At 37.3% G+C, this 16,304-nt stretch overlaps 1 protein-coding gene across 2 annotated transcripts; it reads right to left on the bottom strand.

Annotated features, from left to right (window-relative positions):
- Positions 1-116: 116 nt before the first annotated feature.
- Positions 117-10,679, bottom strand: LOC130748322 (regulator of telomere elongation helicase 1 homolog). 2 transcript variants are annotated; one of them, XM_057601501.1, is made up of 23 exons: positions 10,522-10,679; positions 10,162-10,421; positions 9,812-10,023; positions 8,630-8,711; positions 8,323-8,470; positions 7,950-8,106; positions 7,390-7,673; positions 7,212-7,257; positions 6,419-6,560; positions 6,174-6,328; positions 5,141-5,232; positions 4,946-5,044; positions 4,780-4,848; positions 4,356-4,442; positions 3,792-3,851; positions 3,588-3,709; positions 2,982-3,039; positions 2,805-2,910; positions 2,071-2,144; positions 1,627-1,972; positions 1,381-1,556; positions 938-1,083; positions 117-624 (listed from the first exon to the last, which is right to left on the bottom strand). In XM_057601501.1, exons 1-23 carry the CDS (start codon positions 10,621-10,623, stop codon positions 558-560), a joined length of 3,090 nt encoding a protein of 1,029 aa, XP_057457484.1. In that variant the 5' UTR covers positions 10,624-10,679; the 3' UTR covers positions 117-557. The 2 variants fall into 2 exon arrangements, with proteins under 2 accessions (XP_057457484.1, XP_057457485.1); XM_057601502.1 differs by having other exon boundaries at positions 1,381-1,544.
- Positions 10,680-16,304: the final 5,625 nt, after the last annotated feature.

Raw genomic sequence — 16,304 nt, 5'->3', positions numbered from 1 at the left:
TAATTTATTAACACGTCTTCAAGATATCGTTTGCTTACATGCCCATTGATTATCAAACCAATTCAATCTGCATTACTGATGTTGTGAAAGTAAAAATACAAAGTAAATAAGAGAACTTGAAACATGATATTGTCTGGGTGCAACTACAACGTTCACTAGCTGTATATACAATGTGAGTTTACATAAATAGCATTCATGGACAACTGACCAAAAACAATGAAAAGACACTCCTTATGATGGTGTCATACTTTATGCCATAAAGTACACATGCAGTAATCAGGTGCCCAGATAACTAACTGTTGGAATTAATACTCCTGAATTAGACATTTATGAGACCCTTTTCTCTATTAAATTAAAGAGTGAAACAATATCACTTTCTCATTTACATTGCTTGGTCACTGTCCACATTCCTAGTCTTCTTACAACTTGTGTCATGTACTAATATTCATTCCTTTCAACACCTTCAATCAAAAAAAAAATCCAGGAAATGCTAAGGATGCACCTGAGACCAGAGTTGTAGCCAAAAAAAACAAGCGACAGTTTGAGCCTCCAAGTGGTTACTTTCTTTCTCCAACATACTGCTCATATAAAGAATGATACTTTGCTGGGACGTAGTCCTTGAACCTGTGGAACAAGAGATGATTTCACATCAGAAATTTCAATTTGATCAAATATCTGGAATGTGTTCCCTTCACGTAATAAACAGCATGCAATGAACAAGCCAAAGTGGGAATCTCAAGTGAGGGAAGTAGTTTCTTTCTGTCATATATGACTCCCTGCAGTAATAACTTGGGGCGTGTATTACAACTATATAGGACAAGAATGAAATAAGAGTAGCAAATAGTATCTAGGACACATCCAGAATTCTCAGTAACATGTTGACAAGAAGTGAATGGTAACAAAGACAACGCTTCAAAACCAGGGATACTAACAATACCTTATAAGCAGAGGTAACCTTTCAGGACCAGAGAAAAGGCTAGAAATGCATTGTAAAACTTCGGCAATCTTCATTGCTTTGGTCTTAAGCGCCTTCATGTAACCCACAAAATCTTTATATTCTGCTGAACTGAGCTTATCTCGAACCTATAGGGCACAATTAAAACAAAGTACCCATTCAAGCAGAGTTATACAACTAAAAGCAAATAAATAGGAACAAGAAACTTCAAGTTTCACTCATAATAATTACGAGAACCAATGTCCAAATTGAGACCCTAGTCCCTATGATCATCTCCTTTCTGTTTATATACTTCGTTGAATTTTCTTGCATATATTGGCTTTAATCATTAATTTTCTTTTGGTTCTCCAGTTGTTGCCAGTTATTGCATTCCCTACTTCTCAAGCTATATCCAGATATCCATGTGTCACATATAATGACTTTACCTGAGTCAAAAACGCCAATCCTTGGGAGCCTTGGGTGTCATCACCAGCAGAAGATGCAAAATCAGCAGGAAGATTACCCTTTTGCCTACCAGACTCAATATTACTTTGGGAGGTCCCATCACCTTTACATTGCAGATCTACACCACCTTGAGAAGTTTGACTACCTATATTACAATCTAATGCTTTATTATGGTTGACAGAATTACAAAACTGAAATTTGAACTGTATGATTCAACAAACAAGTACCAGATGATGGATGCTCATAATTCCCAACATGTGGCTTTAAGTCATACTCTCCTGCTATAAATTTACGCTTCTTGGTGAAACAAGGAGCTAAGGACATATCCTTTGGGTTTTCACTCTGTTGACAACTGTCAGCCCTGCAACGTTCCTGTGATACTACAGTCTTCCTTTCATGAAAAAATGTGCCACATATATCTCTAGAATTTTCATAATCTACAACCTTTCCATTGTCAGAAGACAGAGATGAGCGATTGGCAGGCACAACTTTTCCCGTGAATGAAGAACAGCTTACTTTCGTATCAGACAAAGATGAAGCTTTCAGAGAGCAATTTTGAGGCACTGGTGTAGTCTGTATATACAAATCATTAACAAACTGGTGGGCCAAACGATAGCATTGTATGATTCAAAAAATATAAGTGTCTTGACAGAGCATAAGCAAGGAGTTACCAGAGGTGACAGAAGTTTATCCATATAAAATTTGTCCACATGGTGCTCTGATGATGGCATTTCTCCTTCATATCCTGTACGCAGAACGGTGTTCTAATTCAATCATATTAGCAGATAAAGGAGAAAGAATATAAAGAAAGAGAAGCTACTCTTTGCGAGAAATCAAACTTGCATTGATTGAAGACTACAAAGATGGAATATAACAATGCAGTCTAGGATAGAATTACTATAGCAATTCACTTGCAACAAAAAACTAATGTTCAAATAAATATACAGAAACATTTTCAGTTAGAACTAAGAACTCATCTAAACCAGTGGGGACCACAAAGATATTTCAGAAAATGAAATTAATTTAATGGAATGAGTTACCAAACAACTTCAGTGCTATGACTGGTGCCATTATTGACAGTTAGCTACTTAGCTGATTTTGAGTTAGGCAAAGCTTCTCTGATCATGTAATTACACACATGTATTTATTGTGATCAAATACATGTCACGTTATAGGCAATTCATACGTTCCTCCCGCTCTGTGCCAGGAGTTTACCGTCCCCAGGCTTTATTAACAATATTTCTCCATCTTAATTGAATATCAAAATCAGATTTACTGCAAATTCAACCACCGACTCATAAAAGTAGAAACCATACAGTTTAATTGTAATGGTAAAAAACAAGGTAGGGACCACAATTCAACATACAATGAAAGCCAACAAAACATATTACTATAAGACACTGACCCCCATTATCAGCTTCTAATAATGACTGCTTCGTAGGACCCCGGGTTCTTCCATCCCGGAAAAATCGAGTTAGAGTAAAAACAAGTTCTCCAAATCTTGAATAACACTGGCAAGATCGGAAATCAGTTAGTACAAAAAGATGCAATCCAAAATGGAAACTCCAGTGTAGAATAGAACCTTGATGTGAGGCTGTATCCAACGTGAAACTTGGGACAGGCGATTTGGATATGTAAACCTGTAAATCACTCCAAGACTAAGTAATCGTCCGTAAAAGTTAGTAAAACAACAAAGGCCAAATTAATAACAACCAAGGTCATGCCATAACATGCAATTGAGATTTAATAAAGAAAGAATAATTATAACTACCATCTTCACAAGTGTATTAGTGGACTTTTGTAGTAGTAATTGCATAAATTGAGATCATTATTTCAGAAAATTTAGAGAAAAGGAAAAGTAGTTCATATCATATTATCATAACCACCTTAAATTACAGGGGGGGAGAGAGAGAGAGAGAGAGAGAGAGAGAGAGAGAGAGAGAGAGAGAGAGAGAGAGAGAGAGAGAGAGAGAGAGATAAAGAGAGAGCAGTCATAAAACATCCACACAAATTCATTGAGACCAAGACAAGCCACTGACTTACCATTTATCTATATGATAAAAGAAAAACAGTAGGATCAATTTTTTAATTTTTAAAAAGTAACACTTAAAAGAGAAAGTGGAGCCTGGAGAGTCACGAACAGAAATGATAATATTTTCTAGTAGTAGTACCAAGATATGTTTATAACCTTTCATCACAGAAAATAATTGCTCCATAGTCATGCCGATGGCGAATTACACGCCCAACAGCTTGATTCACAGCCCGGGAGGCTTGTTGGCTATACCACTCATCTCCAGTTAAAACCTGCTTCTGTGTACAAGTGGAAAACATATATAAGTATGCGTACTGTGTACAAGTGGAAAACATATATGTCAAATGAAACTAATATAACCTTGAACAACGCTCCTACTGCCCGAGATTGTTGATCCAAGAATTCACGTTTTAGACGAACCTGTTAGTGATTAAATCCAATGACTGCATTTTATTAACAAGCACATATGTTGATATGCATACAGAAATAACAGAGCTATTTAGAATAAGAATGCTTAATAACTGCAATACTATACTAATTTTCAGTGCAAATTGTTAGAAATATAATACAAAACCATTCATGTGTTTTTTACCCAACAACTTAACCGTTTGGGATAAGTGGTTCATGACCTGGAATCAGAGCCTCTACGACCAAGTGGTCTAGAGTTCGATCCATGTTGCTTCCATTATTCCAATAAAAAGTTGAATATCAGCACATGGTGGATGGACATGTGCATTGTCCACGCTTCAAGCCCAAGTGGGCTCTTGAGTGAGCAGCATGTTAGAAATAGAATCTAAAACCACTCATACGTCTTTTACTCAAAAAGCTTAAGCTTTTGGGATAATTGGTTCATGACAAACTAAACTAAGATGGGAAAGGATTATATTATTTAAAATAAAATTTAACGGGAAAAGATTATCAAACCTTAGGATCGGTGCTTGTGGCAAATGGCAAACCAGTAATTACCACAGCTCTTCCAGCATGATCCGCAAAATCTAATCCTTCACTTACCTGTTCAAATAACCATTCGCACAAAGGAACTTCATATTCAAAGTTCAAACGCACCAAAGTGAAGTGAGGCAGCTATAGATGTGCTTTGCAGTACAATTTCTAGGTAGCTTCCTCTTATATAAGAATTTATCCCTTAAATATATGATTAAATCATTTGTATGATATAATATACATGTTCTTGTATCCTAGATTGTTCAAATATATTGGCATATCCCCCCTACGGCCATAGCTGTATAAACATACCAGGATCTGCAATTCTGTATAATAATACTATGATATGAATGCCTATGAGAACACAATGGAAGGTTGTTTCTCAACAGTCATGATCAAGGCATACCTTCCCACGACAAACAGCAAAAAATACTGCTCCAGATGCAGAGGTGTCATTCAACGTAGTTGTGTAGTCCTGTCGAAAAAAACATATAGACCCACCTTAGGATATGATAAATCCAAATGCTAATTGTGGAAGGATAAGGTTTCATGATGTTACATAAAAGATTTACCTTAATTGACGAAGCAAACAATGCAGACTCCCTAGGTTCTATAACTGGTCTCTTGTGCTTGCAAATTCTCTCCCATATTGACATTGAACTTGCATTACTCTGAAAATATCAAAGCACACAGAATGTGTCATGAACTAAGGGATGTAAATTCTCTCATAAGTAATGAACTATTCATTAGATTTGCAAGAGTCTTACCAGGCTTTTCCAGCACCCAATGCATAGGTCCATAAGGTAATAAGATGGGAAGAACACCAGAAGTCCATCAGGAACAATTCGGGCCAAATTTACTGGAATACAATATAAAAATGGAATTATAGACAATCAGTAACAATCCATACTTCTTTTCCTCAAATTCTGATAATGCAAGTGACCAATTTATTTCCAAGCCATGAGGTTCTTGCATTTCTGTTATAGTCTGACCTGTAGAATTTTATTTAGTCTTTATGAAATTATACCACAGATGAAATCATGAGCGTAAATGACGTCATACTAACTTCTTGAAATCAGCATCATGTTTCCTCCTTTAGGTCTAAGTACACTATCAGAAAATAATTTCTTCCACCCATGGCTATGTAAGCAAAGCTACACACACACCTCAAACTCCCACATCACATAAATTATCAAATCTTATGACAACTGAACTTCAACCCATGTTTAGCAGTGATTAGGAAAATCGATATCTAAAAATAAGAACGAATGCCAATCACCTCTCTAGGAATGATTCACATACTACTGCAAACTAGCAAACTTCCTATGTTACAGTATGCAGAACCTAAATATGTTAGAATAGCATAAAACTGTCATTTGTCAATCTAAGGTACTCGAAAATCTGAAATAGGCCTAGAAGGCTAGAATATATAAGCAAGGTCAACCCTTAACAAGAATACAATGATCTATTCACCATTTCACTAGGAGAAATGTTGAATGTTATGAAGTCCATCGGCATGATTCTACCACGAATTATACAAGTCTCACGATTGTTGGTTTAGTGTAAATATTCTCTAGTCATAGCTAACTTGTATGTTATAGTACTAAGGTGTGATTGGTCAATACTCTAGTGAAATTTTTGTTTCGTAACACACAAAGCTACTGATTCACCAACAAGAATTCAATTATCAAACATTGTGCAACTCTATCTTTTTAACTAGATATACAGATTTCAGCGTTGAGACTAGTACGTAAGGCTTCACTGTACCAAATCCAGTGTAGCCATAACTATATCACATACCAATTGCATTTCCAAGATCCTGCTTGTACTCCAGCGAATCGCGAGTGCGGTAAGAGGAGTTAAAAGTACGCCCTGAAGGACCAGCTGGTACAACTCCAGCCCATATCTGATTTGCGGTTATTACATGTGGATTTTCCAGCTGTATGGGGAAGTCTCTGAGATGACCATAATCAACTGTGTTAGTTAAATAATGACAACCAACATATTGTTGGATGCAAACACAATCCCCAAGAAAAGGAACTAACAATTTCAGTTCTTGAGCAAACGATTCCATAGGGGATAATGTGCCTGATGTCAATATAATAGATCCAACCCCAAGCTTTGGAAATACTTCCATGGCTATTCCTGGATTAAAGCACCACCAGCTGAGGGTCCTTGATACCTTACCTGCAGCATCGAGATAACAAGGCATGATAACTGAGAAAGGAAGGGAAATTACAAAACCCTGTACAGAAAAAGGAATATCATCGTTTACTAGGTGAAAGTTCTACATGAAGCACTTCCTCCTCAAGGTATCTATCACTTGTATCATGTCATCATACAGACCCTGTTAAACTTATAGATGATAATTACTGTAAGCATGTCAACCCCAAAAAACATGTGGCTCAAAGGCGCAAAAGATTCATTGTATTTAGAATAGAGGAATAAGTCCAAGAGAAAATTATACTAAGTTCTTGGAAACAACCATTTTTTTAACATGAAAATATATTTTTGTATAAAAATGAAAATATCAATTGCCAAAATCTATAAAGACGTGAAATTAAGTCAGCCTGAATAGAAATTTATAAAATAATTAAATATGAAACTGGCATAAACAATCATGACAGTATGCTGAACAAGTGCTGCAGAAATTATCAATCATGCTCCCATCATAATAGATGATAAACTTTCAACTTTTCAAGCTTGTATATGGTGAAAATTGACATAATGGTAAATTTAATAGAAGAGGGCAAAATAAATGAAAAGGTAGGGTGGTGAAAATATTATTAGTTTAATACATTGAGAAAGTGTAGTTCATTCAAATAAGTCTCAAATCACCTTTAGAGCCATTGGCAGCCCGAGCCTCAACCTCCCGCACATGAACCTTTTATGTTGAGAGAAATAAAGTTTTGAAGTAAGATATCACAGCACAAGTATAGTAAAAATAAACAAAAGCAGGACAAATAAAAAAGTTCCATTGAAGAGGAACTCATATAAATAAGAATCCAGAACTCACTCGATAGTATTTAGCATGTGTAGTTTCTCCATCCCTGAAAACAAGGTCAAGAATTTCCCTGATACTGTCCAACCTGCAGATGTTGCCAGTAGAGTTCTCCTGATTATCTTCCTCAACAAGAGTTGAAGCTGCTTCCAGTATATCGGTAAGCTTAGACGCAGTCTCGTGTCTGATGTTAAGATCAGCCAGCAGTGCATAGATATAAGGCCCGGGTTTGGTGTAGCCCAGCTCCTTAGATTCAATAGGCACCTCAGCAATACGCTTCTCAAGTTTTTTAAGAAGTGCTGCAAGAAAGAAAATAACATCCAGTACCTGAGATGCCAGAAACCATACAGCATACCATTTTAAAGCAGCCTAACCAGAATCTAGAGAGAAAGAGAGAGGGGAAAGTAATGAGCACACAGTTGGGATCCTCACCAGAAAATCCAGTAAACCAAAACAAGCTTTAGATTAGTTAAGTTATCCTTAATTATGTTATTAAAAAACAAGTAAAAGCAAACATCATGATACTGATAAAGAGAATTGGAACTTTGACGAGCATTCTATTATATTTAGTTCACCTTTAAGGATAGCAAAATCATCTGGATTTCGGGGCTTATCAGTTGATTTATCTCTTCTTCCTTTTGCAAGGCCAATACAACGGTGAGCATCAGAAATGCAAGTTGTAAGAAGCGAAGAAGTTAAGTCAAAGGAGGCAGCATCAGCACATATGCTTTCCTGCATAAAGATAACCCTTCATAAGTAATATCAAATTAACAAGCAAACTTGAATTGCATGAATAAGTTTCAACTTTCAACAACACACATATAGCCCGGTAGTAGAAACTAGAAAGGGCACTATTAAATATAGAATTGACAGGTTGCCACTAAATAGAACTACTGTCTATTCAGTAAATCTTATTTCCAATCATAATTTTTTGATATATCTTCTTACCAGGTTATGAGCTTCATCAAATATGAGTATACTTTTCTTCCAAGAAAAATGCAGAGATTTTCTATACCCGCGGTCAATAAGATAGTTGTATGGAGCAAATACTATATCAACAACCTTGTGAAGCTCCTTTGATAAATAATAAGGACAGCTGAATTAAGCATTCACAAAATAAAGCAGAAGTCAAAGTCATGAACAATTTCATTTGAAAAAAAAAAAAAAGAAAAGCAACAAAAATGGAGACTAGATACATAAAAAAATTGCTAATTAAGATGCTATAGAAATGATACAGTATGGCTGAGAAACGTACGGCCCATGACTTGTGCCAATATTGACCAAATCCTCAATATCTACAGGTTGTTCTCCAATATGGGGATCATTCTTCAAGTAACCTACAACATAATTTCAATAACATTCTCAAGCCAGTCTAAGTCATTATGATGACACATCAAAACTTCAAAGTAAATTGAAACTATCAGACTTAGCATTTGAAAAATAATTCATAATTTAACAGCAGCTTTCAGCAACCTCCATTATATCTTATTCTTACACATATATGGCATGATTTGGACTTCAGAGATATAATTTTAACCAGACCATGAGGGACAAAATTATTGATTACAATCCAAGCAAAACTACAATAGTCTACAAAATAAATGTATTCTAACACCCATATGAGGGCGTTTTCCATAACAGACATAATAAAATCGAAAATAATAAAGTGTGCAACACCAATAACAACTTTCATAAAACTATACATAAAAAATAACTACTCATACAGCGATAAAACAATATTAGTAGAATGACTTTCCTGGTAATCTAAAATCATAGCTCAAACTTTTGGTTTTTTTAACTATGATAACATTTCTCTCTGTGCCCCTGCACTTGTATTCTGAACATATTATTATATCAAACTTCTATCCCAAATTTTTGCATCTTTGCATTTGTGAAAATCCAGAGGTTTATATGAAATATTTAGTCACAAATGGCACAAAGTGAATCTGCAAAAACTAAATAAAACCAAATCACACCTTGTACTTCTTAGATGGTTTGGACATGTTTGGAGAAGACTCGTAGAAGCATTGATAAGAACAGTAGACTAATGGAGGATAACCCAAAAGTTTGAAATAGAGGGAGACCAAGGAAAATTGCAGGCCCAACTATTAAAGAGAGGTTTAGAGTTTAAATGGTCTACTAAAGGACTTCATTTGATTTATGTAACGAACCCCACCTGGTGGGCAAAGTCTTTAGTGGTGATTGTTGTCATTCATGCAATTCTTAATTTTAGTGCTTGTTGGTCATCATGGGAATTTGGAACCATGGCTCTTCATAGTACTTAGAGGGGGAATATATACATGAGAAATTGGGTCATCCATATAAAATATAAGATAATTGTCAACTATGAATTATTCAGATACAGAAATGCATAATGCCAAGGGAAGATCACATGTAAAATATAAGCACTTATATTGTACGCATATAACAAATTTACCATGAACACGACCGAAATGTTTGCATCTGTTTCTAGTCGGCCTTTGTTTGTGATTTTCCGGTACATGTTCGTCGTCATCTTCGTCCTCTTCAGCCTTTTTACCCCTGCGACAGAGAAATCGGCAAGCATTTGTTTGGCTTTTTCCTTGAAGTGACTTCACTTGATCATGAATGCAAAGTTGCTCGCGGGATCCCAAGACTACCATCTTAGGCCTGCATACTAATAAATATTGGGTGAGCATAGGCCTCAGATTCAAGTAAAAGTGATTCATCAGTCAATCGAGAATAATTGCTCATTCATTTGCAAACTTTACTATGAAAAAATATCTTCCTGAATATAGAATCAATGACCTGTAAGATGTTCGTTTCAACTCTCGAACGACTTGGCGGATCTGGCTGTGAGTGCGCGAAGCATATACAATTGTAGGAAACTGAGATGGCGGTGGCGTAACCTTCCACCCAGCATCTGACTTATCAGTGCCGGTGCCGCCGGTAGTGTAGCTGACACCAGTTGTGAAACTTCCCAAACTCTTCCGCCACGCTAAGGTAGCACATAGAAGACACAGTGTTTTTCCAGTTCCAGTAGGACTCTCCAATAGCGCATTACGTTTCTGCCATGTCAAATCAAATTACATACTATTACTATTTCGCAATTGCAACCAAAAGTATAATCCCGGAAATAGAATCAGTGAAAAGAGCGGTGATCGATACCTGCTGAAGCGATTGAAGGACTTTGTCCATGTAAACGAGCTGGGAATCATAGGCGTCGAACGGGAAATCGAGATCGATTCCCCTTATCTTGTACGTTGGCATTCTGCGTTTTCGATTGTGTGAACGAATGAACGAACCCTAAAATGAGATGACAGTAGCACTGGTAATAGCAAATGAATTTTCCCGCCAATGCGTCTGATATTAGCTAAGCGACGTCGTATTGAAATGTTTAAAGAAAGAAATACAAATGGCATTTAGATTTTAGAATCAATGAATATTTTTTAGATCGGTAATTAGGATTAAGTTAGAGATAAAAAGGTAAAAATATAATATTATCTTTCACATAAGCTAAGATTTTTTTTGTAACTTATCAACATTGTTAGAGCTCCACCACTCACTATCATTAAACACCGTTGGAGCTCCGACACTGATCGTCAACATCGTCGGAGATTCGCACTACCACCATTCCCACACCACCACCCTCTCACGAGTCCCACCCAAAACCTCAACTTCTCCTTCATCAAGCCATAACCTCTTTCTTATATCAAAGCCAATATTATTGCAGAGACTAAAGGAGCACAAGAAAAAAAAATTGCAACTTTAAAGAAACACATATAGAAATAAGTTTTTGTTGAAACACCATAAGACACCCACAAAATCTGAAACTCTGACTCCAATCTCGGGCCACCATCAAGAATCGAAGTCCCTACACCCACAAAATTCATAACCGCCACAATTAGAACCGAACCAACACCAGGACGCAGTCATCGTTCCTCCACTTCATGCTCGCAGTGTCGCTATCCAACCATCACATGTGCATTTCAGTTCCCTTTATGTTTTCCTTCATTCAAAGGAGAAGATTTGTGTTTCGTTTGAGTTATGTTCATATCCCGCTACCATATATGCATCTTCTACAACTTTGCCTGTTGCCGCTTCGCCCTCAAGGTCCTCGACAAGAATGGATGTGTAACGCCCCAATTTCTCAACCGAGGAGTCACATTAGTAACCTAATAAGTCTAAGGACTATTTCGTAATCCTGAGAAAACACAATATATATTTTTTTTTTCCTTTTCGAAACAACTGAACATAATTGAATACTTAACATATACTTTATTCAACAACCCGTTCCCGACATATAATAATAGTGTCATACAATATCGTAAGCAGGTTTCCAAAATAAGTACGCTCACTGGAACAGTGGCGGAGATAAAGTTTAAACAACAGAGTTTTCAGATGGGGGGAAAGAAACTCAGACATAGTCCAGCAAAAGGAAGAAGCAACTGCTTCATCCACCTCTACTCGACCGCCCACGATCACGGTCTCCAACTTGAACAGCTAAGCTTCAGCGGAAGGCTCTCAATCGCCTAATAGCGTTAAGCGCCCAAACAACAAGTAGCAAATAGAAAGGGTTAACTCCATACAATTACCATGTATGAAAGAGAAAATCATGCTATTCAAATTTAACTACCTATCATGGTAAATAAACCAACAACATAACTAAACTCATATATCAACTATATAACATCAATTCAGATATCGACAACCTAACATATAACATCAATTCAAATATCGACAACCTAACATATAACATCAAATCAGATATCAATAAACTAATAACTAAAATCCAACAACATAGGGTTAGGTGTTAGTTCCCTATAATGCAACTATATGCTTCTACCAAAATGGATCGATCAGCAACGTCTCTCAAGACGGGACAATCACGCGGGACCACACCCACCTCATTGCCACTTAACGCCACTCCGGACGGGACAATCGCGTGGGACCACACCCACCTCATCGCCACTTTAGAACATCTCGAAAGATGGGACAATCCCGCGGGACCACACCCACCTCATTGCCACTTTATAACGCCTCGAAAGACGGGACAATCACGTGGGACCACACCCACCTCATCGCCACTTAAGGACCAAAGCCTATATGCCAAGTCAGTCAACAACAATCCCCAAACCAATGATTAATTCGGAGTAACCACATGTTATTCCTATTATCAACGAACATAACTCAATTCAATTGCATACCAACTCAGTTTAATGACAGAAACCAGTAAACGGCCGAAGCCTCTCAGAAAACGGAGACACACGTCTCAATAAGTTTACTCGGCCGAAGCCTTCAGAAAACATTTGGCACAAGCCTCAGAAACAGTCAATATAAGCAAGCATACAACATTGCAAGCATAATAATCATAATCCAATGCCAATCAATATAAACATCTTCATCTCAAACGCATGCAGTGCGATAAAAGCAGGCAAGACTCAAAGACGCTCTAAAACTGAGTTACCCTTACCTTCGTGAGTAGAAGTTGGGCATGGAAATTGCGAACCTAGAACAAATAAAACACAATCATCAACACAAGCTTCACTAGGAGCAACACGATCTACTAATACTAATCGAAATCGTAAAGAAAGCCTCTAAAGCTTCAGAGTTCCTATTTAGGCACAAATTGACAACGGAGACTTCGTTCGCTAAAACGAGCATAACTCGAGCTACAGAACTCAGAATGACACGAAACCGGCGCCAAAATTTCGACAATTGAAAGAGCTACGCAATGGCTCAGGTCTAGAGACCCAAAAATTATTTTTGGACACGGTACCCTAAGCAATAGGTTTCGGCCACTATGTAAAATAGGGTTCCCGAACTTTTCCTTCGATCTAAATCGATTCCTAGGTATTCTTAGGCGATATCTAGGCCAGGGAAACTCTCAGAAAAATTATCGGATCGAAAACTGTCACAGGGGTATTTTGGTCAATATTTTTAGCTCGGAAACTCAAAATCAGAATTTCGAAAAACAAATTAGATGGGGTCGACACCAACGACGATTATGACGACTAATCCTACTAACGCTAAGCTCAGTCGAGAGTTTTAAGCCCAAAGGACGGAACTTTAGCCAAAAATGGGTATTTCCTACAGAAATGAATTCCGGCAGCATTTCGGCGACATTCGGCAAAATGTAATCCGCTAGAAGTACTCTTGGGTACGAAGAGAATATATTTAGACACTAAAATCAACCTATTTGGACAGTTTTACAAAAAGCTCAAAACTTGGAGCATAGAAAGACATAACAAAAAGCGACGAAATTTAAGATCAGAAGAAAGAAATAACATCAGTACCTCGAGGCCTACGCGTAGCAACGAACAGAACGACGATCAGGCAAGAACCGGAAAAAAACTCTTCCTCCTTTCTCCCTCAAGCTCACCCACAACCAACAAAGAAAATGAAAAGAAAAAGAAAAGAAAGACCAGAGAACGTGGTCTGCAGAAGAAGAAGAAAGAAAATGAAGGTGTGATTTTTTCTTAGTTTCTGAAGTCCTATATATAGGAAATTGAAAACGCGAGAAAATGATTATTTCGCGATTCCGATTTTTCCTACTGATTCCAACGTATTTTAGACACGATATTCTTCTCGCTGAATCTTCTAATTCTTCAAAGAAATATCAGTATGATTTTTGGTTTTCGAGGCTTGTTTTTAATGTTTACTGGCTTAAAATGCACTTTATGCACTTTTTGATTTTGACCTCGGATGCAGAAACTTCCTTCTGAAGAAAGATTTGGAACGTCGATTAGAGTGGGCCTACGCGTGTGGAATCTTCGTTTGAAGCTCCGAATAGAAAAAGTCTTCATTGTCGGGTGATTCTAGGGTTTTGAAATACCAGGGTTTCAGTTTCGGCAAACTTCCGATGATTGGAATCGGACGTTCGTAGATCCTAGAGTTTCGCCTCGAAACGATTGTGATATATGGAAAAAGAGAAGTTCTAACATTTCTCTGAAGATTTTTGGACTAAATTCCTACAGTGTTCAAAGGGTGGAAGATTGTTGGAAATTTTATTACTATAGTGTTCCAAGGGTGGAACATAGTCTTTTCCTAAGGTTCTTATCCTAGGTTTAAGCGAATCGATCGTGCTATACCTTTTTATCGATTTTGATACAATCCTTAGACTTTTCCTGAACTTTCTCCTTCATAAATTTATTTCATCCGATAAACTCTTGTTCAGGTTTTTCCTTCGCGATACATCAAGCCTAATCGTAAATGGAAGTCTCTTCCACTTATTCTAAGCTTAAAACTTGGGTCTTACAGGATGCCTCCATTAGAATTAGGGGGCCCTAAATCAACGCAAAAGCTAGCTCAAGAGTTTAGGGTTTTTTTACCCTTACAAAGACTATCTATGTCATATCTCCAGTTAATGCGACACTTCTAATATACCTCTTCACGCCTGGGGATGGACATATAGAGCGTGGAATTTGCAGGACTAGACATTTGCAAGGTGCCCTAAATTAGGATTTCTCCATCAACAAACGGATTTTAGATATACTCTAATACCATATTAGAATTTGGCGGGTCTGACTCAACTCAAAAGCTAACTCGAAAGTTAAGGGTTGCTCTACCCTTCCAAAGGTTATATATGTCATATCTCTAGTCAATGTGGGACTTCTAACAGCCTTGTCTAGAGCGTCCTCCACTTCTCCATCAACTCCCCGTCAAGCTCGACTCAAAGGACCTTCTCCAAATAGACGACAAGAAGTTATACTTCCTCTTCTAGATATGTTTGGTGACAGTGGCAATAAGGAATTCTACTTCCATTCTCCGTATTTGACTAGTGAAAGCGGGGAAATGACAAGAGGGATGGGATGGGACGAGGAGGGGAGGGAAATACCTTATTGTGAACGTCGTCATAGAGAAAGAGGGAGAAAGAAATAGACCAGAGAGAGGCGGAAATTGGAGATGATGGTGACTATGATTCTTGTTGGTAAAAAAAATAGAGTAATGGTAGAGATGATAAGAACCAAAGCAACAAAATAGATAAGGAATGAAGAACACATGAAACCTACTTGAGGAGGGACACAGAGGTGGATGTGAAGTGGGCGGGGGAGGGAGAGGTCAGTGAGGGGTGGCAAAAGGGGCTAGGCCCGCTGGGCCAGCCCATTTGGCCTACCTTTTTTGACGGGTTGGGTTGGGATTTTGAACCCAAATTTAAAAGTGGGTCAACCCAACCCAACCCGTATTTTGGCGGGTTAATGACGGGTTGGGTCGGGTTAGCCCGCCAACCCATTTTTCACTTTTTTTTTGAATTTTTTTTTCTATTTTTTTTTCTTTCAGTAGATTATTGTAACGTGCGTATATAATATGACAAACCTAAACTAAAAAAAAAAAACTATTTTGAAAACTAGTCAATGACCTTCTATGGATTCACCTATATAAGTTGCAGCTCTTATTCGTAGGTTATATTTTGTCTAAAACTTCCATGCCTACTCGACATTATATTTTATAATTGTTGTTCGACTATTATTGGCTAAAGTAAACTCTTGTTGATGATTGTAAAACACATTTAGTGATGTTAAGTAATATTAAATGAGTGTGTATCAAAGAAAAATAACATTTATCAATGATTTGATGAAGGTTATTTAAACTTACACTTGATAGTTGCTAGTGAGGTTATAGTTTTACAACTTTTAATAACCACACATGATAAATATTTTTTTGGTATTGCTATTGGTGAGACTTTCTAGTTGAACTCATAACATTTAAAGATAAAGAACAAGTATAATTCTACTTTTTTTCATGTGTCAACATATAAAATGTGAAAGATTGCTTAAAATTTCTCATTGCACATCTTTTTTTATTTCACCAAATTTTCTAAGTGGGCTAGCCCGCCAACCCGTTTTCCCGCCAAAATATGGGTTGGGTTGAGACTTTGAACCCAAATAACAAAAGTGGGCTAGCCCAACCCAACCAGCATTTCGGCGGGTTAGTGGCGGGTTGGGTCCAGC

The sequence above is a fragment of the Lotus japonicus genome, chromosome 3, assembly GCF_012489685.1.
Source record: "Lotus japonicus ecotype B-129 chromosome 3, LjGifu_v1.2".
Lineage (NCBI taxonomy): Eukaryota > Viridiplantae > Streptophyta > Magnoliopsida > Fabales > Fabaceae > Lotus > Lotus japonicus.
The sequence above is the reverse complement of the archived record's forward strand: the minus strand, read 5'-3'. Positions and strand labels throughout refer to the sequence as shown.

Bases quoted from the DNA above. Each gene is read 5' to 3' on its own strand.
- LOC130748322 (XM_057601501.1), bottom strand. From the start codon at position 10,623: ATGCCAACGTACAAGATAAGGGGAATCGATCTCGATTTCCCGTTCGAC. The intron at 4,849-4,945 runs GTAAATCTTTTA...TTTTTTCGACAG, and splicing joins TGTTTGCTTCGTCAATTAAG to GACTACACAACTACGTTGAA. The intron at 625-937 runs GTATTGTTAGTA...CTTGTTCCACAG, and splicing joins AGGTTACCTCTGCTTATAAG to GTTCAAGGACTACGTCCCAG.